This window comes from Dama dama, chromosome 29, assembly GCF_033118175.1.
Source record: "Dama dama isolate Ldn47 chromosome 29, ASM3311817v1, whole genome shotgun sequence".
In the NCBI taxonomy this organism is placed as follows: Eukaryota; Metazoa; Chordata; class Mammalia; order Artiodactyla; family Cervidae; genus Dama; species Dama dama.
This window is the reverse complement of record NC_083709.1, coordinates 66501232-66526650: the sequence shown is the minus strand read 5'-3', so window position 1 is coordinate 66526650 and position 25419 is coordinate 66501232. Positions and strand designations below refer to the sequence as shown.

At 53.2% G+C, this 25419-nt stretch overlaps 2 protein-coding genes across 11 annotated transcripts in view; one reads left to right on the top strand and one right to left on the bottom strand.

Moving 5' to 3' along the window:
• Positions 1–19146, bottom strand: part of TMEM8B (transmembrane protein 8B) — a 25494-nt gene extending 6348 nt beyond the window's left edge. For 2 of the 10 annotated variants that reach the window (XM_061132327.1, XM_061132328.1), the window contains exons 1-10: positions 17053–17598; positions 12560–12749; positions 11986–12193; positions 5512–5645; positions 4950–5218; positions 4026–4351; positions 1037–1130; positions 758–881; positions 499–641; positions 112–290 (exon numbers count right to left, since the gene is read on the bottom strand). In XM_061132327.1, coding sequence (XP_060988310.1) covers positions 112–290; positions 499–641; positions 758–881; positions 1037–1130; positions 4026–4351; positions 4950–5218; positions 5512–5645; positions 11986–12193; positions 12560–12749; positions 17053–17572 — 2187 coding nt within the window. In that variant the 5' untranslated portion in view covers positions 17573–17598. Of the gene's footprint in view, positions 1–111; positions 291–498; positions 642–757; positions 882–1036; positions 1131–4025; positions 4352–4949; positions 5219–5511; positions 5646–11985; positions 12194–12559; positions 12750–13052; positions 13072–15490; positions 15573–17052; positions 17600–17627; positions 17647–18220; positions 18293–19092 lie in introns of those variants that run through there. The other 8 variants (XM_061132331.1, XM_061132332.1, XM_061132334.1 and 5 more) reach the window with 8 other exon arrangements.
• FAM221B (family with sequence similarity 221 member B) lies at positions 18444–25419 on the top strand. The gene is made up of 7 exons (XM_061132338.1): positions 18444–18580; positions 20469–21090; positions 21269–21412; positions 24299–24409; positions 24538–24735; positions 24927–25046; positions 25190–25419. Exons 2-7 carry the CDS (start codon positions 20469–20471, stop codon positions 25369–25371), a joined length of 1377 nt encoding a protein of 458 aa, XP_060988321.1. The 5' UTR covers positions 18444–18580; the 3' UTR covers positions 25372–25419.

Here is a 25419-nt window from a genome sequence, read left to right as displayed (position 1 = left end):
GAACAGGGAAGAGAGACAGCTCCAAACCCGGGGAGGCCCATGGTGGAGATGTAGACCCTCACCCACCACCACCGCTAAGGACTCGGTGCAGACATTAACAGCACCGCATACCGTGGAGAAGAACATGGTGAAGGTGTAGACAGCTGCTTCCAGCACATATCGGCTCCGAATGGCCAGGACCACGGGTGGCAAAAACATGAGGTTGCTCAGGCAAAGCAGAAGTGTGGACAGCAGCTGGAACCCGTAGGTGAGCGCGTCCGCGCTGTCCGTGCAGCCCCAGCCCCGCCACCCTGCAACGGCACGGGCACAGGGCGGAAGGGGTCAGAGGCAGCCCAGGGCTCAGCAGACACTCCTGCTGGCCCCTCTGGTCAGGCCCTGCGTCACTGCCAGGGAAGGGTACCCTGACCCCGCACCAGCCTCTCCACACCCTGCTACACAGGTTGCCACCTCCCTCCCCCGCGCCCCAGGAGGGCTCCCTCGCCAGCCCAGCCTGCTCACCGGCCTTGCACTCGCAGGCCGCGTACAGGTAGTTGTGCGTGCGCAGCAGCTTGCACTGGCCGTAGGGCCCGCAGTCATCTACGCACGGGGACAGAAAAGTTCGCAGCCGCACCTCCGCGGTCGCATTTCGGCATCGCACGAACCTGCGCACAAACTCGCGGTCACCTGGCGCTCAGGCGCATCCTTCCCGCTCCGCCACCGAGGCCCCGCCCCGCTCGCCGACGCCCCGCCCCGCTCGCCGAGGCCCCGCCCCGCTCACCGAGGCCCCGCCCCGCACAAGGAGCGCAGGGTCAGGAACCATGTCCCTGTCTGCGGAAACGGGATTCTCAGCCTGGCCACTCTGGAGGCGGCACTGACCGTGAGGAGGAAGCCGGCCAGGGACTCTGAGGGGAGAAGGGAGAAGCCAGTGTGGGGTCAGGACCTGAAGAACCCTCACCCGCGGGCCCCCAGTTCCCAGACGCCCTAGCCCATCTGTCCTCCATACCCTACCCCTGCCCCGGTCTTCCAGCCCCTCTTCTTCCCCAGTTCCTCACCCTACCTTTGGCACAGGTCACTGCGGCATCCCCCAGGCTCAAGGGCACCTCATGAGTCAGGCATCCAAACACTGTCACATTTTCCTGGCGCAGGGAGCTCTGGGCAGGCAGATAGAAACATGAGGCTGTCACATCCTCCAGGCCTTCCCACCACCACCCCCAGGTTCCTCCACCTCTTACCCCTTCCCTAGAAGCTCCTCCAGGCCCTCACCTAACACCGCTGCTCCTGTAGGTGCTCCCACAGGAAGCACACCCACCCCTTCATTCTTACGACCAAAAAACAGGGAAACACCATCACCAGATCTTCCATAGCAGAGATCTTTCAAAGACTGATGAGAAGCCAAGGCCACTTCTAAACACTTTCTTTGGGCAGAACTGTTTAAATTCTGTCTAGGCAAAAGACAACACCCACTTTTTCAGTCCTACCTAGCTTTTTGGGGGGTGGGGGGAGAGGAAGAGCACTGTCGCTGGATGTAGAAACTAGCTGTCAAAAAAGGTCTGCAATTGTACGGCTCATCAATCATCATCACGTCTTCACATAAACCTGAAAGCAGGAGGTGTGTAAAGATATGCACGCTTCCTCAGGTGAAATGATTCTAGCTGCTAGTGGTAAGAGAACACCTGTAGGATTAAATGTAGCAGCCTGGCTGGGATTAAAAGAAACTGGATATCCACAGGACTAAATGAAAAGGGCTGTGTACAAGAATAAAGGTAACAGGATTACATAAGCTCACATCATTCAAGAAGGATTTGGGGCAGCTTATTAAATACAAATAACAGGACAGAATAAATGCATGAGGGAAATTTATACATCAGGAGAGGAAAAGAAAGTCTGTACCTAGATGTGGGCCATATATTTGATGCTGACCTTCAAGCAACCAAAGCAAGGAAATGTGAGTTACCACATTTGTGAGTCCACGCGATAAGTTAATCAGGGTCTTGGGAGAAGCACTGCACCCAAAGGGATGGTTCTCAGTTAAATTCATATCAAAGAAGCACTGTGTGCTGCCCTGTCGCCAATGCTTAGCTGCAAGTGTGGATTTCATACAACTTGCTCCTAACTTCCCTCAATGCAAGCCCAGAACAACATGCCGAAGTTTTATTCAGCAAAAGCCACTCTGGTGGGAACCAGAAAATGTCCTCTAGGTATGCAGTTCTCTGTTCTAAATGTCCAGTTCTTGATGCAAGGGAAAACATCAAAATGCTAGGGGGAAAGATCAGAGTAGGTGTGCCAATATACCTCTCAGAATAAATAGAACAGGTGCTCTGAGGTATGTAGCAGTGTCATAGCAGGCAGATGACAGAATGTAAGCAGATGCCGTTTAGAGAAAATAAACAAGAATGCAGAGAGTGACAGCGCAAGACAATAGGGGAGGCAGGCCTCTCCTTTGCAGAGACGGAAGAAGAGAATGGGTGAGGCTGGGCTCTGACACAGGCTCTACAGTTTCAAGGTCAAATCGAGGCTTCACCGTCACTGCCCGAAGGCATGGGAATAAGCCAACACAAAACACGTACAGTCTTAGCGATAGCGCCATCAGAGAAAACTGAGTATGAAAACAAGCACTGTCCGGGGCTGAAGAATCAGCTCTGTCCTAACCAGCAGGGCCACTACAAAGTTCTGAGCCATGTCCCACAAACTACCACCTCAAGTCACAGACCAGCTATCAGATAAATAATTAGATCAATGCCAACCCAAGACAGTTGCCAAAGGCCTGAAAGGGCTCTGCTCTCAGCCCAGTCTTGTTCAGTGCTAAAAATAATGACTAAGAGGCTTAGAAGTGTGTGAATTACACAAAGTAGTGAAGACCCACAGTTCAAACCAATGTTAGGCAATGCCTCAAAGATGAACATAAATTCTTCCACTCAGGTTAAAAAGTGCACTGCAAAAATACAAGATAGGAATTGGCAGCTGGTCACATGAACCATGCTCAGAGCATGAAAATGTGCGTGGTCCTTGGTTACAACTAGATACACACATCAGTTACTGTGGATAAGGACTAGGAGGACATATAACCAAAAAGCTAAGCAGTTGTGTTACAGGAGATATCTTCCTCTATTTTCCAAAGCTTTTATATGTGATCCTATCATTTTTATAATAAAAAAGCAAATGTATGTAATTGTTTTGAAGCAAAAAAAGGAAGTAAAGAAAAACAATCCAGAGGTCTTAGTCTACCACAAGCCTCAGGTGAGGCAGCAGCTGAAAGAGGTACCTTGATCTCAGGCTGCACAAACGCTGCCTGCCACCCAGGTCAGACCACCTGGGGTCACTTGTTTCAGAGGCATGATGACCAGAAGTATGACCAGAGGAGACAGCAGAGGAAGAGAAGTCTCAGATGTGGAGGTTGTTCAGCTTTGGCAAGGTTGAGAGGCATCTGAAAGACTGGATAGGGATGCAGCAAATGTACCACACTAATATAAAGTGTGAGTAATAGGGGGAAACTGCATGGGGAAAGAGGGGGACTCGATTTACTCTCCTCAATTTTCCTGTAAGCCTAAAACTACTCTGAAAAATAAAGTCTATTAATTTTTTTTATAAAAGGACAGGAGTAGACTACTGGATATAGCTTCTAGGACAAAACAAAGATCAGTGAGTAAAAATCCACAAGACAAATTTTGATGGAATGCCAAGAATGCCTCTAGCAATCAGAGCTGTCTAAACATGGACTGCACGGCCTCAACAGATGGTAAGCTCACAAGAGATACGTGAGAAACAATGAACACGTGCCAGAGATAGGCCTTTAGTGAGCGGCAGGTGAGCCTATGAAACTGGGGAAATCTGGACCCCTCTGAGCTGCCCTGGCTAACCCAGCCTGTTTGCAGTAAATGCTCGGAGCACATTTGTTGACCAGAAGTGGGCTGAGGCATGGTCTCTAAACCATAAACTGGAAGCAACCTGGACAGGCTTCCTGGAGGAGGTCAGGGCCCCTTCACCCCTGACACCTTCTCCTTCAGGCTCCCCCACAGGGCGACCTCCCTGCCCTCCACAAAGAGTACCGCGTTGAGCTGGAGCTCCAGGCTGAGCACACCGCCGCTGTCCAGCAGTGGCAGCAGCCTCAGGGCAAACACGGCCGGGCGCTCGGGCGGGAGGGCCACGCTGGGGCCGAAGAAGATGTAGAAGTGCACGGAGAAGGTGTCCAGCTCGTTGCGCAGTGTCGGGCGGACCGGCCAGCAGTGCTCGGGCGGGGAGGTGGCCCCAGGACCCTCGGCAGGGGCCCCGAGGGATGGTGGCTCTGGGGGCAGCGGCTGGTTGCCCAGTGACTGCGGCATGTTCATGGCAGCTCCGGGGACCAGGGCACGGGACAGGCTGGGTTGCGGGCACTCTGTGGGGCAGAGAAAATCGGAGCTGTGGCCTGCTGCCCTCCCAGTCCTGCAGCCCCACCACACACTGGGTCTGAGCCACACAGGGTTTAAGAGAGGGCGGGGAGGGAGAGAACTCGAATCAAACATCCCTGTGTAGTTTGGCATCTAAGGTCACAGGACTGGGTCCAGGCACTTCCTAGTGGTCACAGCTAGTGGAATGTCATGTTGGAGGGACTGAAGGTCATCTCTCCCTCCCCAATGGCAGTGAGGGCACTGCTGAAGCAGATGATGGACCCTCTCACTGACCTGCGAGGGCTCTGGCAAGAACCATGTCCCAAAGGTCCTAGCTGCTCCTGCCTGCCCCATTACACTGGGAGGTTAGATCAAGAAGAGTAAGTCCCTTCGTAAGCCTAAGTTAGGTACCAGAAGTGACCTGAAGGCCTTCCCGTGACTTGAAGCTCTACGTGGGAGGGCTTAGGGGAATAAGGGAGCCGGGTGGTGTCAGGGAGGTCTCAGGGACATGGCCGAGGGCCAGTGAGCACAGCCCTCACGCCCGCCTCTTCCAGCCACAGATGCCAGCACAGGCCAGCTGGCTGGGGCAGGCGCGGGGCTTCTGACCTTGCAGCCACACGCACAGCTGGAAGCGGACGGTCCTGCCGGGGCCCCGGGATGGTGTCTCCACGCGCACGTAGACCCAGTGCCCCCAGGGGGGCAGTGCCAGCTCCAGCTGGCATACCGAGGCTCCTCCACAGGCCACAGAGCTTGAGTTGTGCAGGGGTGGGGCCTTGGGACGTAGGCGCAGGGTCAGGGGGCAGGCGGATGCCCCACGGCCCCCCACACACACCAGCTGTGCTGAAACCCTGTAAGTGAAGCTGGGCACAAAGACCCTGGGCAGAGGGGAGGGTGGACATGAGAAAAGACAGGGTACATAGAGGTGAGAGGGACAGAGGATGAGGGGAACACTGGGAAGAATGGAGGGGTCGGGGGACAGAGGAGAACAGGAGACCTTTTCTGGTCTTCCCCTCCATGCTAGGAGAGAGGGAGGCAGGGGTCAGACCCACCCTGGAGTTCTGGGTGGCCCAGCATTCCAGGCTGGCCAGGGGGAGCGCAGGACCAGCAGGCAGCTGAGGCCAGGGAAGGAAGACGGGAAGGGCCTGGGTTGGGGGAGCACTCGACTTACTTGTACAGGGCTGAGCGATTGTGGACGGACAGGGTCTGCTCGGTGGGTCTCCCAGGCACCAGCACGGCCACGTCCAGCAGACGCCGGACAATCAGCTGCGGCTGGAGGAGGTACTGACACTCATCCTGGAGACCCTGAGGCACAAGCAGGGGTGGCGGGAGGGAGAGACAGCAACGCGCTACTAAAGCAAGGCCAACAGCCTGCAGAGGCGGGACAGACCTCCTCTGGCCCTCCTGCTTCTGGGGCTGTGACTGCGGTCTCTCTAAGCTCTGGGTCCTTCCTCAGTCTGCAGGGTCTGCTGTGATCCTCAGCATTGGCTGAGGATTGGGGTTTTGAGGGCCTCAAACCCCATTGAGGTTTGGGGGCTCAAATCCAAGCCCCTCCTGAGAAGCCCCGCCTGCTCCTCCTCCAGTAACCCCTCCTGCACACCCCCGGACAGCCCATTAAGGTCATTTCAAACCAGCCCATTCCCCTACCAAGCCCACAGGAACCAGCAAGCACTCTTTGGACACTAGCATGCCCCCCAGTAAAGTTCCTTAAAGGGCTCCAGTCCAAACCGCCCCACTTCCCCCATCTGAATCTCTCATTTCCTTTATTTTCCACCTGCCCTTCCCAAGTATTACCTGTCCAGCCTCTGCTTTAATACCCCCAGGCAAGAGTCACCCTACCTCCCCAGGCAAACTCCAGACAGACACAAAGCCTAATGTAAAGTGCACACCTCACAAATGAATGTTTGCTGAATAAATGAATCAACCCAGCTGGGGCAGCTGTGACCTTTCTGAAGCCAAAGCCTATCTTCTGTCTCCCCATATTGCTCTGCCTCAGGGGCCCCGGATACATCCGCTTCTTCTGTCTAAGCCTGGGTTCCTTCTGTCACTGGAGGAGAACTACCACGTCTCCCCAAGCTGCTCTTCTGGATAAAATCTTGGGGGACACCACCCGGGCCCAGGCAGCCGCAGCATCTCCAGTGAGGACGGGCTCATTAGTTCCAGCATTTGCACGTCTCTGAGCCCTCAGTCCCAGCAGTTCAGGGGAACAGGGTGGCGGGGTGGGGGGCTGCTTACTAGGTTTCTCTCATCTTCTGGACAAATGGCCTTACACTAGCCCAATAAACTAGAGGCCACTGTTCACTTTTGTAGCTCTTCTGACCAAGACAAACCATTAGCCTTGATCTGGGACAAGAATTCCAGGCTCTGACATCGCACTGAGTTCCTTGCCATGGAACAAGCCAGCCAAGGCTTGTCTGCTGACTTGTAGCAAAGCTCCACAAGGCTGGAAGGGGGCCTTGATGGGTGCCAGGCCGGAACACCTTCTTACCCTGTGCCTGGAATTTTCCTGTGCCTTTTTTATCACTGCATTCCCAACACCTATCACACCACCTGGCACATACTAGGTGCTAGAAAATATCTGCTGAGTTAAAGAACAAGTGTCAAAAGAGGTCCCTTCAGAAAGCTCCTGAACCCACCTTGTTGCTCAGAAACCTCCATCTCTGATATACAAAGCAGATGTCCCTCATCTTTGGTGAGGACCAGAAATACTCTCATGAGTTATTTTACTGACCCCACTTCCTAAGGTAGGAATCACCACCATAATAATCTTGTGGTTAATGACCCTGAGGGTGGGGACTCACACTCAGGAGAAAGCCCCCATCCTTACTAGACGGTCCAGAAGGAGGAAACACCTTGTTCCATGTCTTGCTTGCTGTTGGCCTAACAAAGGATCAGTGGACATGACCTCTTTGGTTAAGATGTGCTTCTTCCTGAAACTGTATTACGTGCATGTCCAACACCTCCCTTATTGTGGATGCAAGTGTTCAATCAGTGGAGACCAGGGAAGGTGTATGAACCTTCACCCTGACACAGAACCACAGAAAGGGCACCGGAAGTCAGGTCTCAGGAGCTGCCAAGGCAGAAGTCAAGCGAGAGCACCCAAACTCAGTGAACAGCCGCAGTCATGGGAGGAACCGGGCCAAAGCGAGCCAGCTTGAGAAACCAGGAGGGCCCAGAGTGGGAAGTGGAGTGAGAAGTGATCTGAAAGAAGCTGGCATGGAAGACCTTCAGTTGATTCCTAGACTGTACGGGTAGGCTAAGTTTCTATAGAAGCGCCTGAGCCTCTGGGTGAGGCTTGCAGGCTGAAGATGCCCAAAGATCTTGGTTTCTGTGGCCATCTCTGTGGGAGTATTCCAGCATTCAGGACAGCTCCAGCCCACAGTTAGCTGGCACCAATCAACATGGAAGTAAATGAGCGCTGGACAGATGGCAGGGGGCAGGAGTGGAAGCAAAGAGGCCACTCAGGAGGTGACTGTGACGGCCCGCAAACGGCTGAGGGAAGGTGCTAAGAGTGGGCAGAGAAGTAGATGTATCCGGGCATGCTTTAGAAAGAGAGTCTCAAGACTTTTTCTTTATGGATTAGTTGTGTGGAAATAAGGGGAAAAGAAGAATCAAGTATGACCCCTAAATGTGGGGCTTTGAGCAACTGGAGACTGGCTGTGCCATTTACTGAGAAGATTAGAGAATGCAGAGGCTTAGACTTGGGAGACGTGAACTAGGAATTAAAGAGATTCCTGATTTCAGGCTTTGTTTGGATATGTACTTGTTAAGTTTGAGACAGGTCTTAGACGTCGGAGATGTCAAGTAAGCCACTGGGTGTAAAATCTGAGATTCAAATAACTTAGGGCTCACTTAAAACTCTTGGAAGACATGAACTTATAGGTGATATTTAAAACTACTGTGCTGGAGACACCTAGTAAGAGAATGGAGAAATAAAAAGGAGTTATCCCAGGACCAAGCTTTTGGTACCACAACACAAACAGATCAAGCAGAGGAGAAGCCAGGAAAGGAGACAGAGGAGAGGGTGGTGGGCAGGAAGAAAACCAGGACGGTTCTATAAAGTCACAAAGGGCAAGAGGAGAAAATATTTCAAGAGGAAAGAGGTACTAGGTAACAGCTAGTTACTAGTTAACTCTGGAGAGAGAACATGGGGACTAAAAGGGGATGAAGGAAAGAGGAAGACTTACTTTTCACTGTATGCCTTTTGTACCTTTTGAATGTTGTACCAGGTGCATATATTACCTATTTGAAATACAAATAAAATAATTTAGAAGGAGGAGGAAGAGCAGAAGGAAGACGGTTAGCAGATCTGAACCCCTTCAGTTGAGATGCTGTGTGAGCCATGCTTAAGTCTGAGCTAGTGGAGTCAACTGAATCTGCTCCTTTTCTTTCCTTATGGTTGTTTTTATTATTTTATCTGCTTTCATTTGCTTTCAAATCTTGGAGCTGGGAAGAGGAAGCATACAAGAGCTATGCCCCAAGCATCTGGAGAACTTCTCCTAATAAGGCGTTTGGGTGTCAGATGTTACCCCAAACCCAAAGGCCAGCCTTTCAGGAAGACTGGCAGCTGGACCCCACAGGATGAACACATGCTCCAACACAAGACAGGCCAGGAGATGGAAGGCAGAGGCTAAGGCAGAAGAGGTGGACGGAAAGAAGGAGAAATGATAACCGGTTTCGGAAACATGAGTTTGAGAAGACGGCAGAAGGGCAACAAAAATTTGCCAAGCCCCTACTATGTGCCACGCTCTGTGCTGGGTGCTAGGAACACAGTAACACAGTAACAAAGTAAAACTAACACACACAAAGGCCCACAGAAGTGTGGGACCAGAGCCCAGGAGAGTGGCCTGGACCACATAAGTCACCTCCCTTCTACAACAGGTTAAGGCTCCCTATCGCTCTCAGGATAAAGCTCTAACTTCTAGACCCTTGCTGATCTGGCCCCTGTTCACCACCCCAGCTCCCTCCCTCACCCTCACACTGAACCACTTCAGTTCTCCCTTCTCACCTGCAGCCCTTGCTACTCCCAGCACCTGGAATGACCCCTTCCCTGCTTTCTCAACATCAGATCTCACTTCCTAACAGTTTCTTAAAACCTAAAACCAACTCTCCACCAAACCACCCAGCTGAGTTATAAACCTCTCCTTTGTCCTCTTAAAATGCCTTCCATAAAAAAAAAGAAATGCCTTCCATATCTCACTAATATACATCTTATTTGTGTCCCTAGCACCCAACCCAAGGCCAGGGATAAAGCCGGTGCGCAAAGACTAAGGTCTAAAGGGAGCTCATCCCAAAGCTGAGGAACACTGCTGCCTTCTTATTGCTGGCACCCTTCAGTACCCACCCAAGGATATTCCTGAAACCACATAATTTCCTGGGGTTGCCAAGCCTCATGCGAAGTCAGGACCACGGGACAAGGAGGAGGCAAGGCGAGAAGTTGGAGCTCTGGCGGAATGCCCTGGACAACCCTCCAATAGGCTTGCTTCTAGAGAATTAACCAGAGAACTTAAGAATCCTTATAGGCCCAGGACTTCCCTGGTGGTCCAATGGATAAGAATCCACCTGCCAATGCAGAGGACATGGGTTCAGTCTGGTCCCAGAAGATTCCACATGCCTCAGAGCAACTAATCCTGTGCACAGCTCCTGAGCCCAAGAGCCACAACTGCCGAAGCCTGTGCTCTGCAACAGAAGCCACCGCAGCAAGAGGGGCCCACGCCCAGCGACAGAGTGCGGCCTCACTCACCGCAACTCGAGAAAGCCCGTGAGCAGCAGCCAAGACCCAGCACAACCAAAATGAATAAAAATGTTTTTAAAGTACACTTTTAAAAAAAGAATCCTACAGGCCCAAGTGAGATTCCAAAAGATAATCAAATTTTTAGAGGAAACATAAAGAAGATCCTAGACCCCCTCCCCCAACCTCTAACACAGGGCTGACTGGAGAGCTCCGTCTGTCATGGGGTCCACTCACACCTGCCACTCCCAGGCAAGGTGGAACTGTGCCCTCTTCTCTCATCTCACTGCACCCAGAGATCTCTCCTGGTGAGGACTCCAGCTTGCAGCACCAAGTTCCTCAGGCCCCACTGGCTCTATCTAGATGCACATGGGCACATCAGGCCCGGTTCTGACCTCGCCTAACCAGGCTTCAGCTCCCACTATCGCGGCCCAGGCCGAGGCACCAAAGTTCCTCTGGTTTAATCATAAAGGTTGTTGGGTAACTACAGCATGGCTCCCGGAGGATTTTCTCTTCTCACAGAGAGAGTTCAGGATCACAGCTGGGATCACAAACAGGCTCTCTGGGATTTGGCCAAAGACCTAAGAAGATATTCCTCTTAATATAAGAGACCTTGGATCTGACAGGAGTCCAGAACTTAGAGCCCAGAGCCACTTCCAGGCAAGTTCCCAGCATGTTCTCACCCAGACGGCTGCCAGGCCTGGAGAGGAAGTTCTCCCGTCCTTCACTGTCTGGAAAACCTATCATTTGAGGGCTTGAGACACTCCCTCAGCCTGAGTTCCCATCTCTGGCAACAGCAGGGCCAGCACACTTGTCCCTGGTAATTCTCAGCTCATTCAAAAGCACTCTAACACCTCTGAATGCCAGGCCTCAGCGGGAGGGGAAGGGGAGTCTGACACAGTCCAGAGCGCCTGTCCTCAAGGAACTCACCCTGGAGACAGACATCTGGTCAAATCCTCTCCTGACCGGGGATTTCCGCTCCTCCCCGTTCTCAGAGGCCACGCGCCACTCCCTGTCTTGTTCTGTGTCCTGTTCTTTAAATCCTGCCAAGCTCACGCTGGCGCATGGTCCCCTGCCGTTACCGCGGGCGCCACACACCTGGCCATCCCACTCCGACATGGCCACCGCGTCCCAACCTCCCTCCCTGCTAACAGACAGGAATAAGAAATCCTCTCCCTGTGATGAAGAGGGCCAGCCTGCCCAGTATCTGAGAGTGGCAGGAAAACCCAGCAGCATTTCCTTCCCTTCAAACGAGAACAGAGAAGCGACCTGACCCTGACCCCACAATACTGCAGACTTTAAGAGGCTCTGATCTATGCAGTCACTGGTATTTGGGGGAAAGGAGGGTAATAGTCAGGTTGGACACCAGTTGCCCAAAGCCTCCTCTTAACAGGAAAGGGCTCGCCTACCACAGAGTGTTCTCTTACCCTCTTCCCTAAGGTATAGGGACTGAAATTATGACAGAAGAGGAACACATACTCCCAGAGGGCCTAATGACTGGGCTGCAGCCTCCAAGACTCTGCAGGGCTATCACCAACCAAGATTTATGTAGAACAAGACTAGCCTTGGGTTTGTGCTGCAGCATCTGACCGGTCCCTGGCTGGCTTCTGACCGCCGTGATTAACCCTGCATCTTCCAATAGGAAGGGATACCATTCCACGGTACCAGGCTTCTGGCGGCAGGCTCTGGACTTTCCCTCTAGCTTACCTGGACCCATGGTGTCTCCTAAGGCTCCCAAAGTGCCTCCTGCAGATCATGGCCTCTGACCCACCAGGTGACCTGCTGACCTCTAGCTGTGCCCCACCCCAGCCACCCTGAGGCTGTTTTCCACCCTGGCACAAGGCTGGAGTGCCAATCAGCCCAGAGATGGAGAAGCAGCTCTGGCCCCTCCTGCCCTGGACAGCATCAACCCACCTTGACAGAGATGTGGCCATGGGCCTGGGGAAGGTGGGCAGCCAAGAACCAGTCCCCAGGTAAGGGGCTGCTGACGTTAAAGATGCCAGAGGTGCGATTGGGCAGTGTCCAGCTGAGAGTCAGTGAGAAGACCCCAGGCACAGCTGTGTCCCCTGGGAAGTGTGTGTGCAGGGGATTGATGACAGGGGGTGCTCCAGACCGGAAATACCTGGGGGACCAGAATGGAGAGAGAGGGAGAGCAGGCAACGGGGTGGGAGATGGGAAACAGGAAAAAGAAAGAAATGTCACTCATCTCCAGTACAACAAATGGACTCCCTCTACTGACCCACACAATAAAATGGTTCCAGGTCAGGGGTCAGACATAAGGGGAAAAAGATCAGCTTGGGCATTCATGTAGTCATACAGAACTCAGGAATTGTCAGGAGACAGAGGTCTTGGCCTTCAGCCAGTCACACTTCAATCTGGACAAAGGCCAGGGGTCAGGAGGGCAGCTTAGATGCTCATAAGGTCTCATTTTAGTATGGAGTGTGGCCTGGGGTTGGCACAGGGTCAGGAGGTTAACTCAGACACTCACACGGTCACACTTTGGTCTGGGCAGTGGTCCCCAAAGGTCCCTCCCTGCTCTTTGAAGATGATGAGATTCCACACGGCCAGGAACGTGTCTTCAGGCACATGGAAGTGGAAGAGCTCGGTGCTGGCAAAGGAGCGGAAGGGACTCAGCTTGCGGGGTGAGCAGGTGGAGTAGTCGGTCAGGAAGAGGCCTCCTGGGGAGCAGATGGTAGAGAAAGGAGCAAAGTAGGACAGGCCATTCCCAGCCACCCCCAGGCCCACCCGGCTGAACCCCGCATGGCACCCATTCAAGGGTCTTGTGCTGCCCTTGCCATCATCTGCTTTAACCCTTACACTGACCTTGGGGGAAGTGACCTCTCTTTACAGGTAAGGAAACTGAGGCTCAAACCTAGATCAAACTGAGGACTCCAACCTTGATCTGTCTCAGTCCAAAACCAGAACCCTTTTTACAATCCCCACGGTTGCCCCTCACTTAGAAGCCATTGCTCTCCTCTTACCAAGCCTAACAAAGCAGGTGTGGATGGTGGGCATGAGTCCATGCGTTATGCACATGCGTGTGCGTGCACACAGTGACATGGGTTCCCGGGCTACTGAGCAGCCTGGAACACCACCTGGGCTTGGGAGTCAGCATGGAACTGTGAAACTTCCTCGTTTATTCTCTTCCCCTTTCTGTTCCCCTGTGGTCAAAAGCAATAAAAACTCTCAAAAGCTTCACAAGAGCTGTCTGTACACTGGCTCAGGGTGGCAGTGGGGAGGGGAAAGTGTGGTGAGGCTGCAAGGGGCCTGCTTGGGTGGCAGAGGCAAGGACAGGAGCTGGCAGGCCACACAAGAGCCCCAGCAGAGGGGTAAAGGAGAGGACCGCAGGGCCTCCAGGATTCAGAAGGCAGGGCTGGGGGCGCTTCCTGGAAGGAGGCCCCGGGAGGCAGTCAAGTGGTGAGACAATGGAAGCTCAAACTGCTTGGGAACATTCATATCCAGCGAAGCCAGGGGCAGGAGGTGGGGAGGATGTGGTGCTCGTAGCTGAAACGCCTAGATACCTGATCGTGGCCGTTAGGAGCAGAGTGCAACAGGTGGGCAGGACAGTCTGGTATAAGCAACTGCCAGGCAAACACACAGGCACCAGGGCTGCTATCACAATGAAAAGAACCCAGTGGCTCAGCTGGATAGAAAAGGGTCCAAAAGGACAAAAAGGGCCCCAAAGGACAAAAAGTTCTGGGGAATCTGACTGCTCTGCAGACTGAACACCAGCCCCAGTGAAGCACAGAAGGATGCCCTCAGGACAGATGAGAAGGTCGGGGACTTTAGCAGCTTCAGAGCAAGAGTAAGGGCAGTGGGTAAGGGAGACCCTGAAGTGGATTTTTTAGCCACGGAGGAAACACCCATGGGCCTTGCCTATGCTGACGGTCTCTCCCTCTGGCGATGGGAGATATAACTCCAAAATGAGGCATGTGAAATAACAGAGAAAGAAGCATCTGGCAAGGGAGGCTGCTGATGGAGGGAGCACGGGTCCAGGTTGGCCCTACTGAATTTCAACAACCTCAAGTCACCCTGCAGAGAGCCATCCTCTGTAGGTGGAGGTCACTGGCCCGAGATGGGCCTGTGATCTTCAAAAGTCGCAGTCACACCCAAGGCTAGTCTGTGCAGTTCAGATCACATAATCGCTCTCAACTGTCAGGAAGAAAGACCTGCCACCTTGCAAGCTGAGCACTGCCCAGGAACCGAAGAGGCTCATAGAGCAGCAGTGATGTATTCAAAAGGGATGAAGGGAAATGAAACAAGTGATGGGGAAGAAAGGTCTCCTAGGAGCCCTGGCAGTGACAATGGTGAGGCAGAAAGCCAAGAGCTGAACAGCCTGGATACTATTATTACAGGAAAGCGGAGTACTGAGCACCCCCTGCCGGAATTAGGAAAGGGCTCCTCCTTCTCCTTCTCAAGGCTGGTACCAGGGATGGGTCATTGGATGGGCCATTGCCAGTGTTAGAAAAAATGGTGGCCAGGCCCCCCAGGGCAGGTTCTCAGAGAGTTGATGGTGAAAGTAGCTAGTGACCTTTAGGAAATAATGGACAGATATGCGCAAAGAGCCCTGTGATTAAAGGAACAATGGCATGGCCTGCAAAACTGGGGAACTAGTTAAGCCACCCACAAGTGGCTAGGGCCTACAGAGGTCACTAGGCTGGTGGGAAAGCGGAGTAAAAAGAAGCTGGGGATGCTAGGAGGAAACGAGAAGTTCTGAGGGCAGATGTTTGAGAAAGCACCTAGAGCCCTGTTCACTGCAGGCTTTGGTTTGGGGTGTCACTAGGCCTACAGCTCTGTGACCCAGAGGAAGCAGGAGGAAGGCCCTCACCAAGCTCAGATGAACCTGTCCTGGATGCACCAGCACTTCCAAATGAGGCTAGGGTGATTCTCCATCACCACCTGAAACACACACAGACACACACCCGCGGGCTCAGGCTGGCCCTGCTAGTGACAGCACTCAGAACAAAAAGGTCATTTCCTGTAACGGCAAGGCGTGCCTGGGCTATGCAACTGCAGTCAGACAAGTTCAAGGAAATGATGCGAGGGTGCGCTGAGACTGAGTGCCATCACAGGCCCGTGACACTGCCGCTGTCTCCTCGGGGAAACCCTCCCCGCCCCAGGTCACAGAGCACCCCTGCGGGCCAGTGACCACTAACTGTACTCAGGGTGGCCCTGCCTGCGGTGCGGCCCAGTCAGTGCTCTTTTTCAGCCTCATTACCATCCTCCCGAAGCACTTGAACTGCTTCTGGGCAATCATGTTTTAATCCACATCTTTCAACTTTCTATAGCTCTGTGACTGATAATCACCTTCCTCTCCTAATGGGCTCACGAACAAAGAACCTGGGGTTCTTGAAACCCATGAAACTATGAACTGGGCTCAACAGAGTGGACTCCCCCTCACCCAAACTGAAAAACTGACCTGGCTTCTGTCTCGGCTGAGTGCCCGCTCTGCCAGCAGCAGTAATCAACACTGAGCAGCTACCAGCACTGAGCCCTTCAAGGAACCTGGCTGGAGGCAGATGGATTACTTATACATATTGTGGGAGGCACCCAACACCACCTCCAACCAAGGAGCTATCCACTTGGGGGTGACCCTTCGGTGATCTGTCTGCAGGAGGAGCAAGAAGAGCTGAAGAGGAACATTCATGGGCCACAACACATACCTCTCCCTCACACAATAACACAGACACAAGGACACACAGGCTCACACCACACAACAAACATATGCCTGTGCTTACCAGCACACAAGCATGTATACACTACACATGCCCAGCATTCCCACAGATCCCTCAGGTACACATAAGCACCCAGATACCCATGAGAATCCACGCAGAGCTCGCACCTCTGCGGGAGCAGTGACCTTTGGCGTGCATCTGTCTCCTCGAGATTATACCCTGAATGCAGCCCGCTACCTCCAACTGCTCTGCTAGCTGTTTTTGCCAAAGACTTCCTCAGGCACCTCCGCATCCCCTCTAGAGTGCTACCCACCAGAGACGGCTGGGGGCTGGGGCCATGAAGACTCTTTATTACGGGGCCATCTTTATGGCACATGTCCTACAGCCGGAACCCCTTCCGCCACCTGCCTTCCACCCATTAGGAAGCTGGTTATCTCCTTCTCCTGTCCCAGTCACCTCCTCACTAGATGGTGCCCTGGGCAGACTACTGGCAAATGAAGGAAGTTTGTGTATGAAGCCCCCTTGTGGGCAGACGGGAGAGGACAGGTTGTGCTTGCAGCCTTTCTGCACTAGGATCTGTTTTCCTATTGGGCATAGATTACAGTAAAAAACACCACCACCACTAGGGTAGGGTAGGAATCAGGAAGCCTTTTTCTAGCCCCACACTGTCGCTGACAACATGTATGACCTCGGGCCAACTGATCCCTTGCTGTGCCTCAGTTTTCCCATCTGTAAAATAGTCTCCAAGTTTCAACCTTGCTCTAAAAGTGTCAGAAATAATTCCTTAGCAAATCAAGCTTATTTGGAACAAATTTCACTACAAGAAGAAAACTCATTATAATGGCAACTAACCCATAGCCATCTGTTTGCTACATGTTATTTTCAAAACTGCTTTCTTAACCCTGCTTCAGTGTATGCCCAGTACGTCAAAGGTTTAGGCCAGATCTTCCCACACTTGACTAGAAGTTCTCGGGTGGAGGACTCTCACCCCCATCAAACTTCACAAGCAGGTACAAAGCGCTCCAGACTTCCTTGGAGAACAGTCAAAGTGGAGTCCAGATAGACCCCCAGAAAGAAAACCCTGCAGTCTCTGTCAGCCACCTGCTGAGCTCAAGCCCACAGCTACCACTCTTCCGACCCTGTCAATTCCTCTCAGTTATGTAAGACTTCTCTCCTCCTCCCTATTTCTCTCTGCTTCTTCCCCAGCCGTCTAGTCGCCAACATCCCACCTCTCCTGAACCCCTCCAGGCCGCCCCTCCCTGCCAGAACCCCATCCCTGCCTCATCCTCTCCTGCTCTGCACTCACCGGCCCCCGGGCCAAGGACAGACAGCAGCAACAGCAGCAGCAAGGCTGACGGCAGCTGGAGCCCAGACCTGAGTCGAGGCTGGCAGAGGGGCGGGGTATGAGAGAGAGGGGTGGGCGGTGGGAGAGACTCGGGTAAACACAGAGATGAGGGCGCAGACGGGGATAAAGAGTTGGGCTGGGCCGGACACAGGGACTTATGCAAGGGTATGGGGTGTGATGGACGGAGGGGCTGTGGTGGGGACTGGAACAAGGGCAGGCGTTGGGCCCCGGGCTTAAGCAAATTTTGAGAATGGGGTTGGCACAGGGGCCGGGCTGGGATTTGGGGAAAGAGGTGAAACAGGGGCTGGGACTGGGATGGGGCCCAGGTCAGGGACTGGAGGGGGCGCCTGAGCTGGGACCCGGATCTGGGCATTCGCTGGGACCCAGGCGGGAACTGGAACCGATTTGGGAAGCGGGGCGAGGGCGGGGGCCAAGGCCCAGAACGGGATAGGACAAGGGGCCGGGACAAGGGCTGAGCCATGGCCCGGGGCGGGGGCGGGGCCGGACAGGCCAGCGCGGGCGCTCGCTGAGCTGACCCGCGGCTCCGCTCCCACCCCCCGGGGGTGGCCTCCGGTGTCCTCGCGGGCCTAAGGCCGGAGTCGAGCCAGCTGGGGCCAGGTCGGGGACTGGGTAGGAGTTCAGGCCTGGGCGACTCCGGGCTGCGCTGGACAGGCGATAACCAGGCCCCGCGGCTGCGGCCTCGGCCTGACGTTGTACGACGCTCCGCCCTCCGATTAGGTCGATTGGTCCTTCTCACGAAAGCCCGCCCCCGGCCCTATTCTATTGGTCTCCTACCTGGCCCCGCGGGGCTCGAGGACAGACTCCGCCCCAGTCCCCGCTGCCCGAGTCCCCGCCTTTCTCACCCCAACCACCGAGTCCAGACACCCCCATAATGTCCTCACAAGCCTCACTGACAACTCATAGGAACCCTACAGAGACCTTCACAAACCCAGACACCCACGGACGTCCCCACAGATATCCGCAGACCGTACCCAGAGACTCTCAGAGTCTCACAAAGATCCCGCAAAAAACCACTCACAGAGATCCGGCAAAACCCCCTTAGCAGAACTGAACCCTCTAGGTTTGTCTCCTCCGGATCAACGCAGCCCCCTTCGGAGACCTCACTCACCGAGGGGGTGACGAGACTGCTGTTGCCACGGAGACTACTAAACGTTCCGGTTGCCCTGGTGACGGATCCTCCACTCCCGGCCAGGGTTCCACAGGCTTCAATCAAGCCTCTCCCTTATTCGGCCCTGGACCGCCTCGTCCCTTCCCCTCCCCCGCTTCCTCCCGACCCGAACTCCTTCACGAATTTCTGCAGGTGTCCAAGTCCCTTCCCCAAGCTGTAACTTGCAGGCAAGGCCTCAGCATACAGCGCCTGCTGCCAGGGCTAGTCCACAGCCAAGCCTTCTCTCCCCCGGGGCAAACACTTCCCCGTCCCGCTTCAGACAAGATCCTAGCCTAAGGACTTGTAAGACAAAGCCTAGAGGTATGTAGTCTCTCAAATGGCCCCTCCTCCAAATCCACATCCCACTCCCTCCTAATACCTTCCTGTCCCTTCCCACCTCACTCCAGCCCCCTCCCATCCTCTGCTTTTCATCTTTATCCTCTCCCTCCCCCTCTTTTCTCCACTCAGTTCCCTCCTCCCCCTTTTTCCCTTTGGTCTCCTCCCATCCTGTGGTTCTTCACCCTCAGGCCCCGTTTCTCCTCTTGCTGAATGTCTGGCTATCTTCCTCTCCATCATCCTACTTCTCCCCCTACTTTCTGACACAAACTTCCTCTTTGGAAAGGCCCTAATGAGTTTAAGAAATGATAAATGTAGTATTTGGGGAGCATGGACCAAAGTAGAGAGCAGGAGAAGGTAAGGCTGGAATTACCTTAGGCAGTGCTGCAAATGATGACAGGCCTTGAATGTCAGGGCCAAGAAATTTGGACCTAATCCTTAGGCTGAGTCACTTGATTGTTTTTAGGCAAAGGAATGCCATTTCAGAAAGGTCTCACCTGGGTCATTAAGAAGGACTGACACCCTTTGGACCTGGGCTTCCCAGGTGGTACTAGTGGTAAAGAACCCACTTGCTGATACAGGTGGATGTAGGAGATGTGGGTTCGACCCCTGGTTTGGGAAGATCCCCTGGAGGAGGGCATGGCAACCCACTGCAGTATTCTTGTCTGAAGAATCACATAGACAGAGGAGCCTGGCAGTCTGTAGGGTCACGCAGAGTCAGACATGACTGAAGTGACTTAGCATGCATGACCCCTTTTGGACATCCTTCCAAGATAAATTAGGCACACCCCAGTCCCCACAGCATCCTGGGCTTACCCCAGCACAACACCAACTCATTTGTATTGTCATTTTGGTTAACTGGTCTCCTTTCCAGATTCTTTCAGCTGAGTCCAATGCCTGAGTAAAAGTGTTAAAGATTAGGCTCTTTAAAAGCATAAGTTACATAAACCAATGAAAGAATGGATGAGTGGATTAATATGCTAGGGAAGGCAGCAGAGGAGCAAGGGTATTACATAATCCATGTAGAAAATAATGAGAATTTGAACCAAATTGGAGGGAGAGGAGAGGAGAGAATGGACTTGGGATATTTCAGTTCAGTTCTGTTCAGTCACTCAGTCGTGTCCAGCTCTTTGCGACCCCATGAATCACAGCACGCCAGGCCTCCCTGTCCATCACCAACTCCTGGAGTTTACTCAAACTCATGCCATATTTAGAAGATAGGAAATATAGTCTTTGGTGCCCATTCTAAGATGTGGGCTGAGAGGAAAGGAGAAGACCACAATAATTCCCAGAGTTCAGTTTTGATGACCTGTGGGACATCGATTTAGCAATGTCTAACAGACAGTTGGGTATGACTGTGAAGTTCAGGGTCTGAGCTGGAAATATGGATTTAGGGGTCATCAACATACAACTGGAAGTAGCTGAAGCACTGAACATGAACAACATTACCAAGGGCAGGGAGGGGTCCTTAGACAAGACTAGACTGTGGTCATTGCATCCTTCTGCACTCTCGGGAGCAAACCCCCACTTTGCCTTGGTCTTCCCAGTCTCTAGAACGTCACAGCCTGACCTCTATGGTCCTAAATTACACACAGAACCCTGCTCTTGGACTAGCCAAGATGCTATGTTCAGGATCCCTTCTCTGCTACCATCTATTGATGGGATTCTTCAGACTTTCAGTACGCAGTTTGGGTCTAGGCACATGGGTGAAACTCCAAGCACCAAGCCCTGGCCCAGAGCTCATCTGGATTCCCCTGAGTCATATCTCAGGTGCACTAAAAACTTTATATAAATTCCATAGCCCCCTGCGAATCCTGACTCAAAGACCCTCTAATCCCGACCTAATGAAACATGTACCCTGTTCTACCACTAGATGGAAGCAGACAAGATCACAGAAGAGCCTCATACCACCCTGGATGCAGAAGAGAGCCTTTCTTCGAAGGACCCCTCTCCTGAGGACACACAGGAGCCCCCCATCCCTGAAAGCCCCTTAGAGCCCACCCTCTCTGAAGCCCTGTTACAGTCCCTTGCCTCTGAATCTCCTGTGTTGCCCTCCACTTCCCAGACCCCTTTAGACATCCACACCTCTGAAACCCCTGTAGAGCCTTCCACCTCCACCGCCCCTTTAGAACACTCTGCCTCTGAGGTCCCTTTGGAGACCCTTACCCCTGAGACTCAGTTGGAAACCCACATCCCCAAGGTCCTAGATCAACCACTTGCTTTTCAGACTTCGTCACTAAGCCGTGCTCCTGGGTCTCCCTCTGATAATCCAAAGGAAGATTTCTCTGAGTCTTCCTCCAGCGAGGGCTCATGGGTAAAGAGGCCCATCCAGACCTCTGAATTTGAAGTCTCTCCAAAGCACTCCCTTTCAGGCTCTCCATCCCAGGTCCACCTGGACACATTTACAAAAGTGAAGGAAGAGGAAGAAGAGGGCGAGAAAGAGATGGATGCCACTGCCAGTAACGCTCATGCAGCTCAGCCTGTACACCAGCTGGGCAAGAAGAAGGCGAAGAAAGGAGTCAGCCGTAATTGCTCCTGCCCATTCCCCCTTTCTCAGCACTGTCTTTGACCTGCCTCAGGAGGAGGAGGTTGGGTTACTCTGTGACCTGGCCCCTTCTCTTAGGTTTGGGGCCTCCTCACTTCCCCTTAGTTACTCAGCCTTTCCCTCCCCAGGCTACACCATCCACCCAGTGGTCCCTGCTAAGCAGGCAGACCTGGTGGATGTGGCTAAGGCGATGCACAGAGAGAAGTTTGGTACACAAGTGAATTATCTTTTCCAATGGGAGAAGGATGCAGCCCTGAATGCCATCCAAACAGGTGAGCCCAGGCAGCCTTTCAGGGGCCTGTGACAGGCCCATGGCCATCCCTCTATCCAGTGGGATCTAGGAACCTGCTCCTTCAGTGGATAGCCCTTGTGGAAAATGGCAATGCCACCTTCCTGGAATCTGGGAGGGGAGCAGATGGGTAGGCCAAAGTAGATGAGGGTGGATGCAGACAAAAAGTGAGGATATTCATCTAAAGCCAGTCAGGAACAGGTGGCTGAACTAGGGCTCAGGGAGCCTGCACCAAACAGATCCTAAAGCAGAGATGGCCCAGGACCCTGGACAGTTTCCAGGTGACTTGTTGCTCTAACAAGGCAAAAGGCCTTAGTCCCCTTGGTGGAAATGTATTAAAAGGCTGTAATGGGGACTTCCCTGGCAGTCCAGTGGTTAAGACTCTGCACTTCCACTGCAGGGGGCGCAGGTTTGACCCCTGACACTGATATAGGGGAACAAGGATCCCGCCACATGGTACAGTTAAAAATTTTTTTAAAAAAAGGCTGTGATCCCTGCATGCCAGACCCATGATCACCTGGAAATCCAAAGCTCTGAGTCTCCTCACCAAAGAGAGCCATGGCTTCTAGTCCCATCAACTCCAAGTCTCGGCCCAGAAGAAGTATTGTAGACAGTCCTGTTAATGGCATGCCGGGCTTCTCTATGTCTGTATATAAAGGGTGTGCATATGAACCATGTGAACACACCTCATTCTGTGTGTGAGCACGTGAATGTGTCACTGAACTTCACATCTACAGGTATTGGGTAAGAAGGCCACCTGACCTGTTATGAGGATTCTGGGATTTCTAGACTGAATTCAATAGGTATCACTGCCTTTGGAGGAAGGGGGTTGATACTTCACTTTCCCTAATGATGGGAATAGAGTTATGTTCTAACCATAAGAGATGTTATCATGCAAATGAGACTGTGTGATCATGGAAATGAATGTGTTGTGCAGTGAAAATGGCATCCCTGATAATGTCTCCTCCCCAATCCCCGTCCATTTATAACGGGAAGAGGGTGTGGAATCAAGGCAGAGTAGAAGGCCCTACTCTGGAATGCACAGCCCACTCTGCATTGTCCCACTTTAAGGGGATTATAGAGTCTGAGGTATAATTGCCATTCCTCTAGCTCAAACGTCAATCTTCTTCATCTGAAAAATGAGCAATGACTCCAACCACAGTGCTTAAACTTGACTCTCCCAGGCCCTCAGGCCAGGCCTTGATCTATGGGGCACTAACCCTTGCTCAACTCTGCACCTCACCTGTTCATGCACTGGATCCTGCTATTCTAAACAGAGCTCAGAATTCCTCCAGTGGAATCCCGGCCTCCACCAACCCCATTGTGACTCGGTCTAAACTCTGCTCCCTTTCAACCAAGCTTCCCTGGTGTGATGGGGCACGAATACCACGGGCTGGCGGTATAAGTCAGAAGCATCAAAGCCAAAAGCCACATCTGGACAGGCTTCAGATCCTAAGAGACCATGGGTAAGACAGGAAAACCTAGTGTGACAGGCGCAGAAATGTGGATTGTGGTCCTGGCCAGAGTCAAAGACCAGAGGACACTTGGCTCTTTTTCATTCTCCTTATGGAACTTCAGGGCTTTACCTGGAATACTGGGTCTCTCTTCCCTCCTAAAGGTATTTGCTCAATCACTTATTCAGTCAAGCTTCTATGTTCTCTGAGCACCTGTTTTGTACCAGGTCCTGTGTGAGGATTCAAGACAGTGATGAAAAGACTGATCTTTCCTTAGAGGAACTCACAGCTGAAGGAGAATACAAGTGAACAGGTCCACCAGAATGCCCTGTACTCTGACAAGAGTCATGGAAGGCAGGAGGAGGGACTCCTAGACAGAAGGGGAAGTCAGGGACAACTTTTTGATGGAGATGACAGTTCACTGGAGCTTTTGAATAGGATTAAGAGTCCTAGAGCTGAAGGCCCCACTCCTGGGGGGTGGGGGGTGAGGGAACCCAGGATTGTTGACTTCAAGTTGGGATACTCTGAGCTCTCACAGAGGATGAGAAAACCTGAGTGGGAAATGCTCTGGGTCTCCTCCCACATTTACTCAGCACCACCCTTGCCTGGTGGTAAGACTAACTGTGAAGCCAGACAGTTTCTCATCTCAAGGGCAGCAGCCTCTGGCCGGTGCCTGCTCTCAGGGATACATCCTGGGCTCCTCTTCCTTCCCACGCCTCCTTTCTTTGCCTCACAAGCCTCTGTTTCTGCTCTTCACCCCACTCATGACTTCTGGCCTCCTGTTTTCTCCTGAACCTTGGAGAACCAGAGGCAGCCCTTCTCAAGTTCACAGAGGGCATTCGTTCAGTAACCTCAGGAATGTGGAAGGGACGTATGATGGTGCCAGCCTGCAGAAGTGAGGGAAGCCCGCCTCCTTGTGGCACTGGGGAGGCCTCACCTCCTCCTCTTCAGGTCCTTTCAACACCACGCTCCTTAGGAGCCAATCCCCACCACCTGCTCTGCACCTGGCCCGTCATCTTCCTTTTCTCTCGCCTTAGACACTTCAAGGGAACTAAGCAAAGGTGGGCTCTAGCGTTGGGAGGGGAGGAGATGAGAATCCCACAGTCACAGAGAACACAGCTAGATACATGGGCATCATCACACAGAAGCTCACTTATAATAATCTTCCTGCTCAGAAATGAAGGCTGTCTGCAGTCACAGGCCAACACAGGTGGAGTGGATCCTCGGGTGGGACGGGCTCTGAAGACACTCGCAGGCTGATGAGCAAACCTTGAAAAAAAAGTCTAAAGGGGCAGGGAGGAGGATGTGTGGGTGGTGACAGAGACACATCGGGGGAGAGATAAGAACAATTTGGGGGGAGCTTAGGCTATTTTTCCCTGTTACTTTCCCTTAGTACTCAATCCCTCCATACCCAGGTCTCTATATTGGCTGGCGCTGCCCCCATTATCTATGGGACTGTTTCCGGATTGGGGATGAGTCCAAGTGCTTTTGTGGACACTTGCTGAGAGAGCACCAGATCATCTCAGGTGTGGAGGGTAACTGTCTTCTGTTCTGTGTTGAGCTGTGTGAGAGCATGTGTGTGTGTGTTGGTTTGGGGAGAGGTTGACATGGGAAGGCCAAGCCCTGTCAGTTGCTGGTCTAACCCTCTTCACAGACATATCCGTGCCCTGCAACGTGGGCCAGTGCCGCTGCCTCATGTTCTGCTTCATCCCGTCACGCCCAGAGGAGGTGGGTGAGTTCTGGCTCAAGAGACGGGCCACTTTTGACCCCAAGGCTTGGAGGGCCCAGTGTCGCTGCAAACACAGCCACGAAGACCACACAGCTACCGGGTCCCATTCCTGCAGGGTCAAAGGTATCTTCTCAAGCAAGCGGAGTGCAGGGGTGGGCATGGGTTGGGATAGGCTGCACATAGTTTGGGGATGCAGATGGGGAGCTGGGAGGAGAGACTTGGGCATGCAGTTGGTGAGGAGGATGTGAGGATGTGGGCAGCCCCTGGGGAAGCCCCAATTCCCTGCACCCTCCTTGGCTGCCCCCTCGCCTTAGGCTGTTGCTGCAGCTGCTTTGAGTCTAATTTCCTCTGTGCGGCCTGTGACCGGCGCTGGGAGGAGCACGAGACTTTCTTTGAGACTGAGGAGACCCGGCGGCGAGGAGGGAGGCCACACGGTGAGAGGGACACCTAGGATCAGGGCCCACTCAAGGGTCTGTAATCAGCCAAGCTGAAGGCACTCCGGCCCTCCGCCCTCCCACCCAGGACTACTTTGCCCCTCCTTCCTACAGCCCACGCTTGCACTGACTTATACCCTCAGGAGCAGACTATGTGCCTTTTGCAGAGATGCCTACCCTCCGAGAAGCTGTCATCAACAACTCTGACTTCGAGGCCCTCCAGAAGCAGGGGCTTTCTGGCCATCCCAGCTCTCACCCTAGTCCCCCAGGGCTCCCTAGCCCACGCGACATCCAGCCTGGCCCTCCATCTAAGCCCCGCATCTGACCCTTTCACCTCTGCTCTTCCCTCCTCCAGGGACAGACACTGTCAACA

Bases quoted from the DNA above. Each gene is read 5' to 3' on its own strand.
- FAM221B (XM_061132338.1), top strand. From the start codon at position 20,469: ATGGAAGCAGACAAGATCACAGAAGAGCCTCATACCACCCTGGATGCA. The intron at 21,091-21,268 runs GCAAGAAGAAGG...TTCCCTCCCCAG, and splicing joins TCAGCCTGTACACCAGCTGG to GCTACACCATCCACCCAGTG. The intron at 21,413-24,298 runs GTGAGCCCAGGC...CTCCATACCCAG, and splicing joins CCTGAATGCCATCCAAACAG to GTCTCTATATTGGCTGGCGC.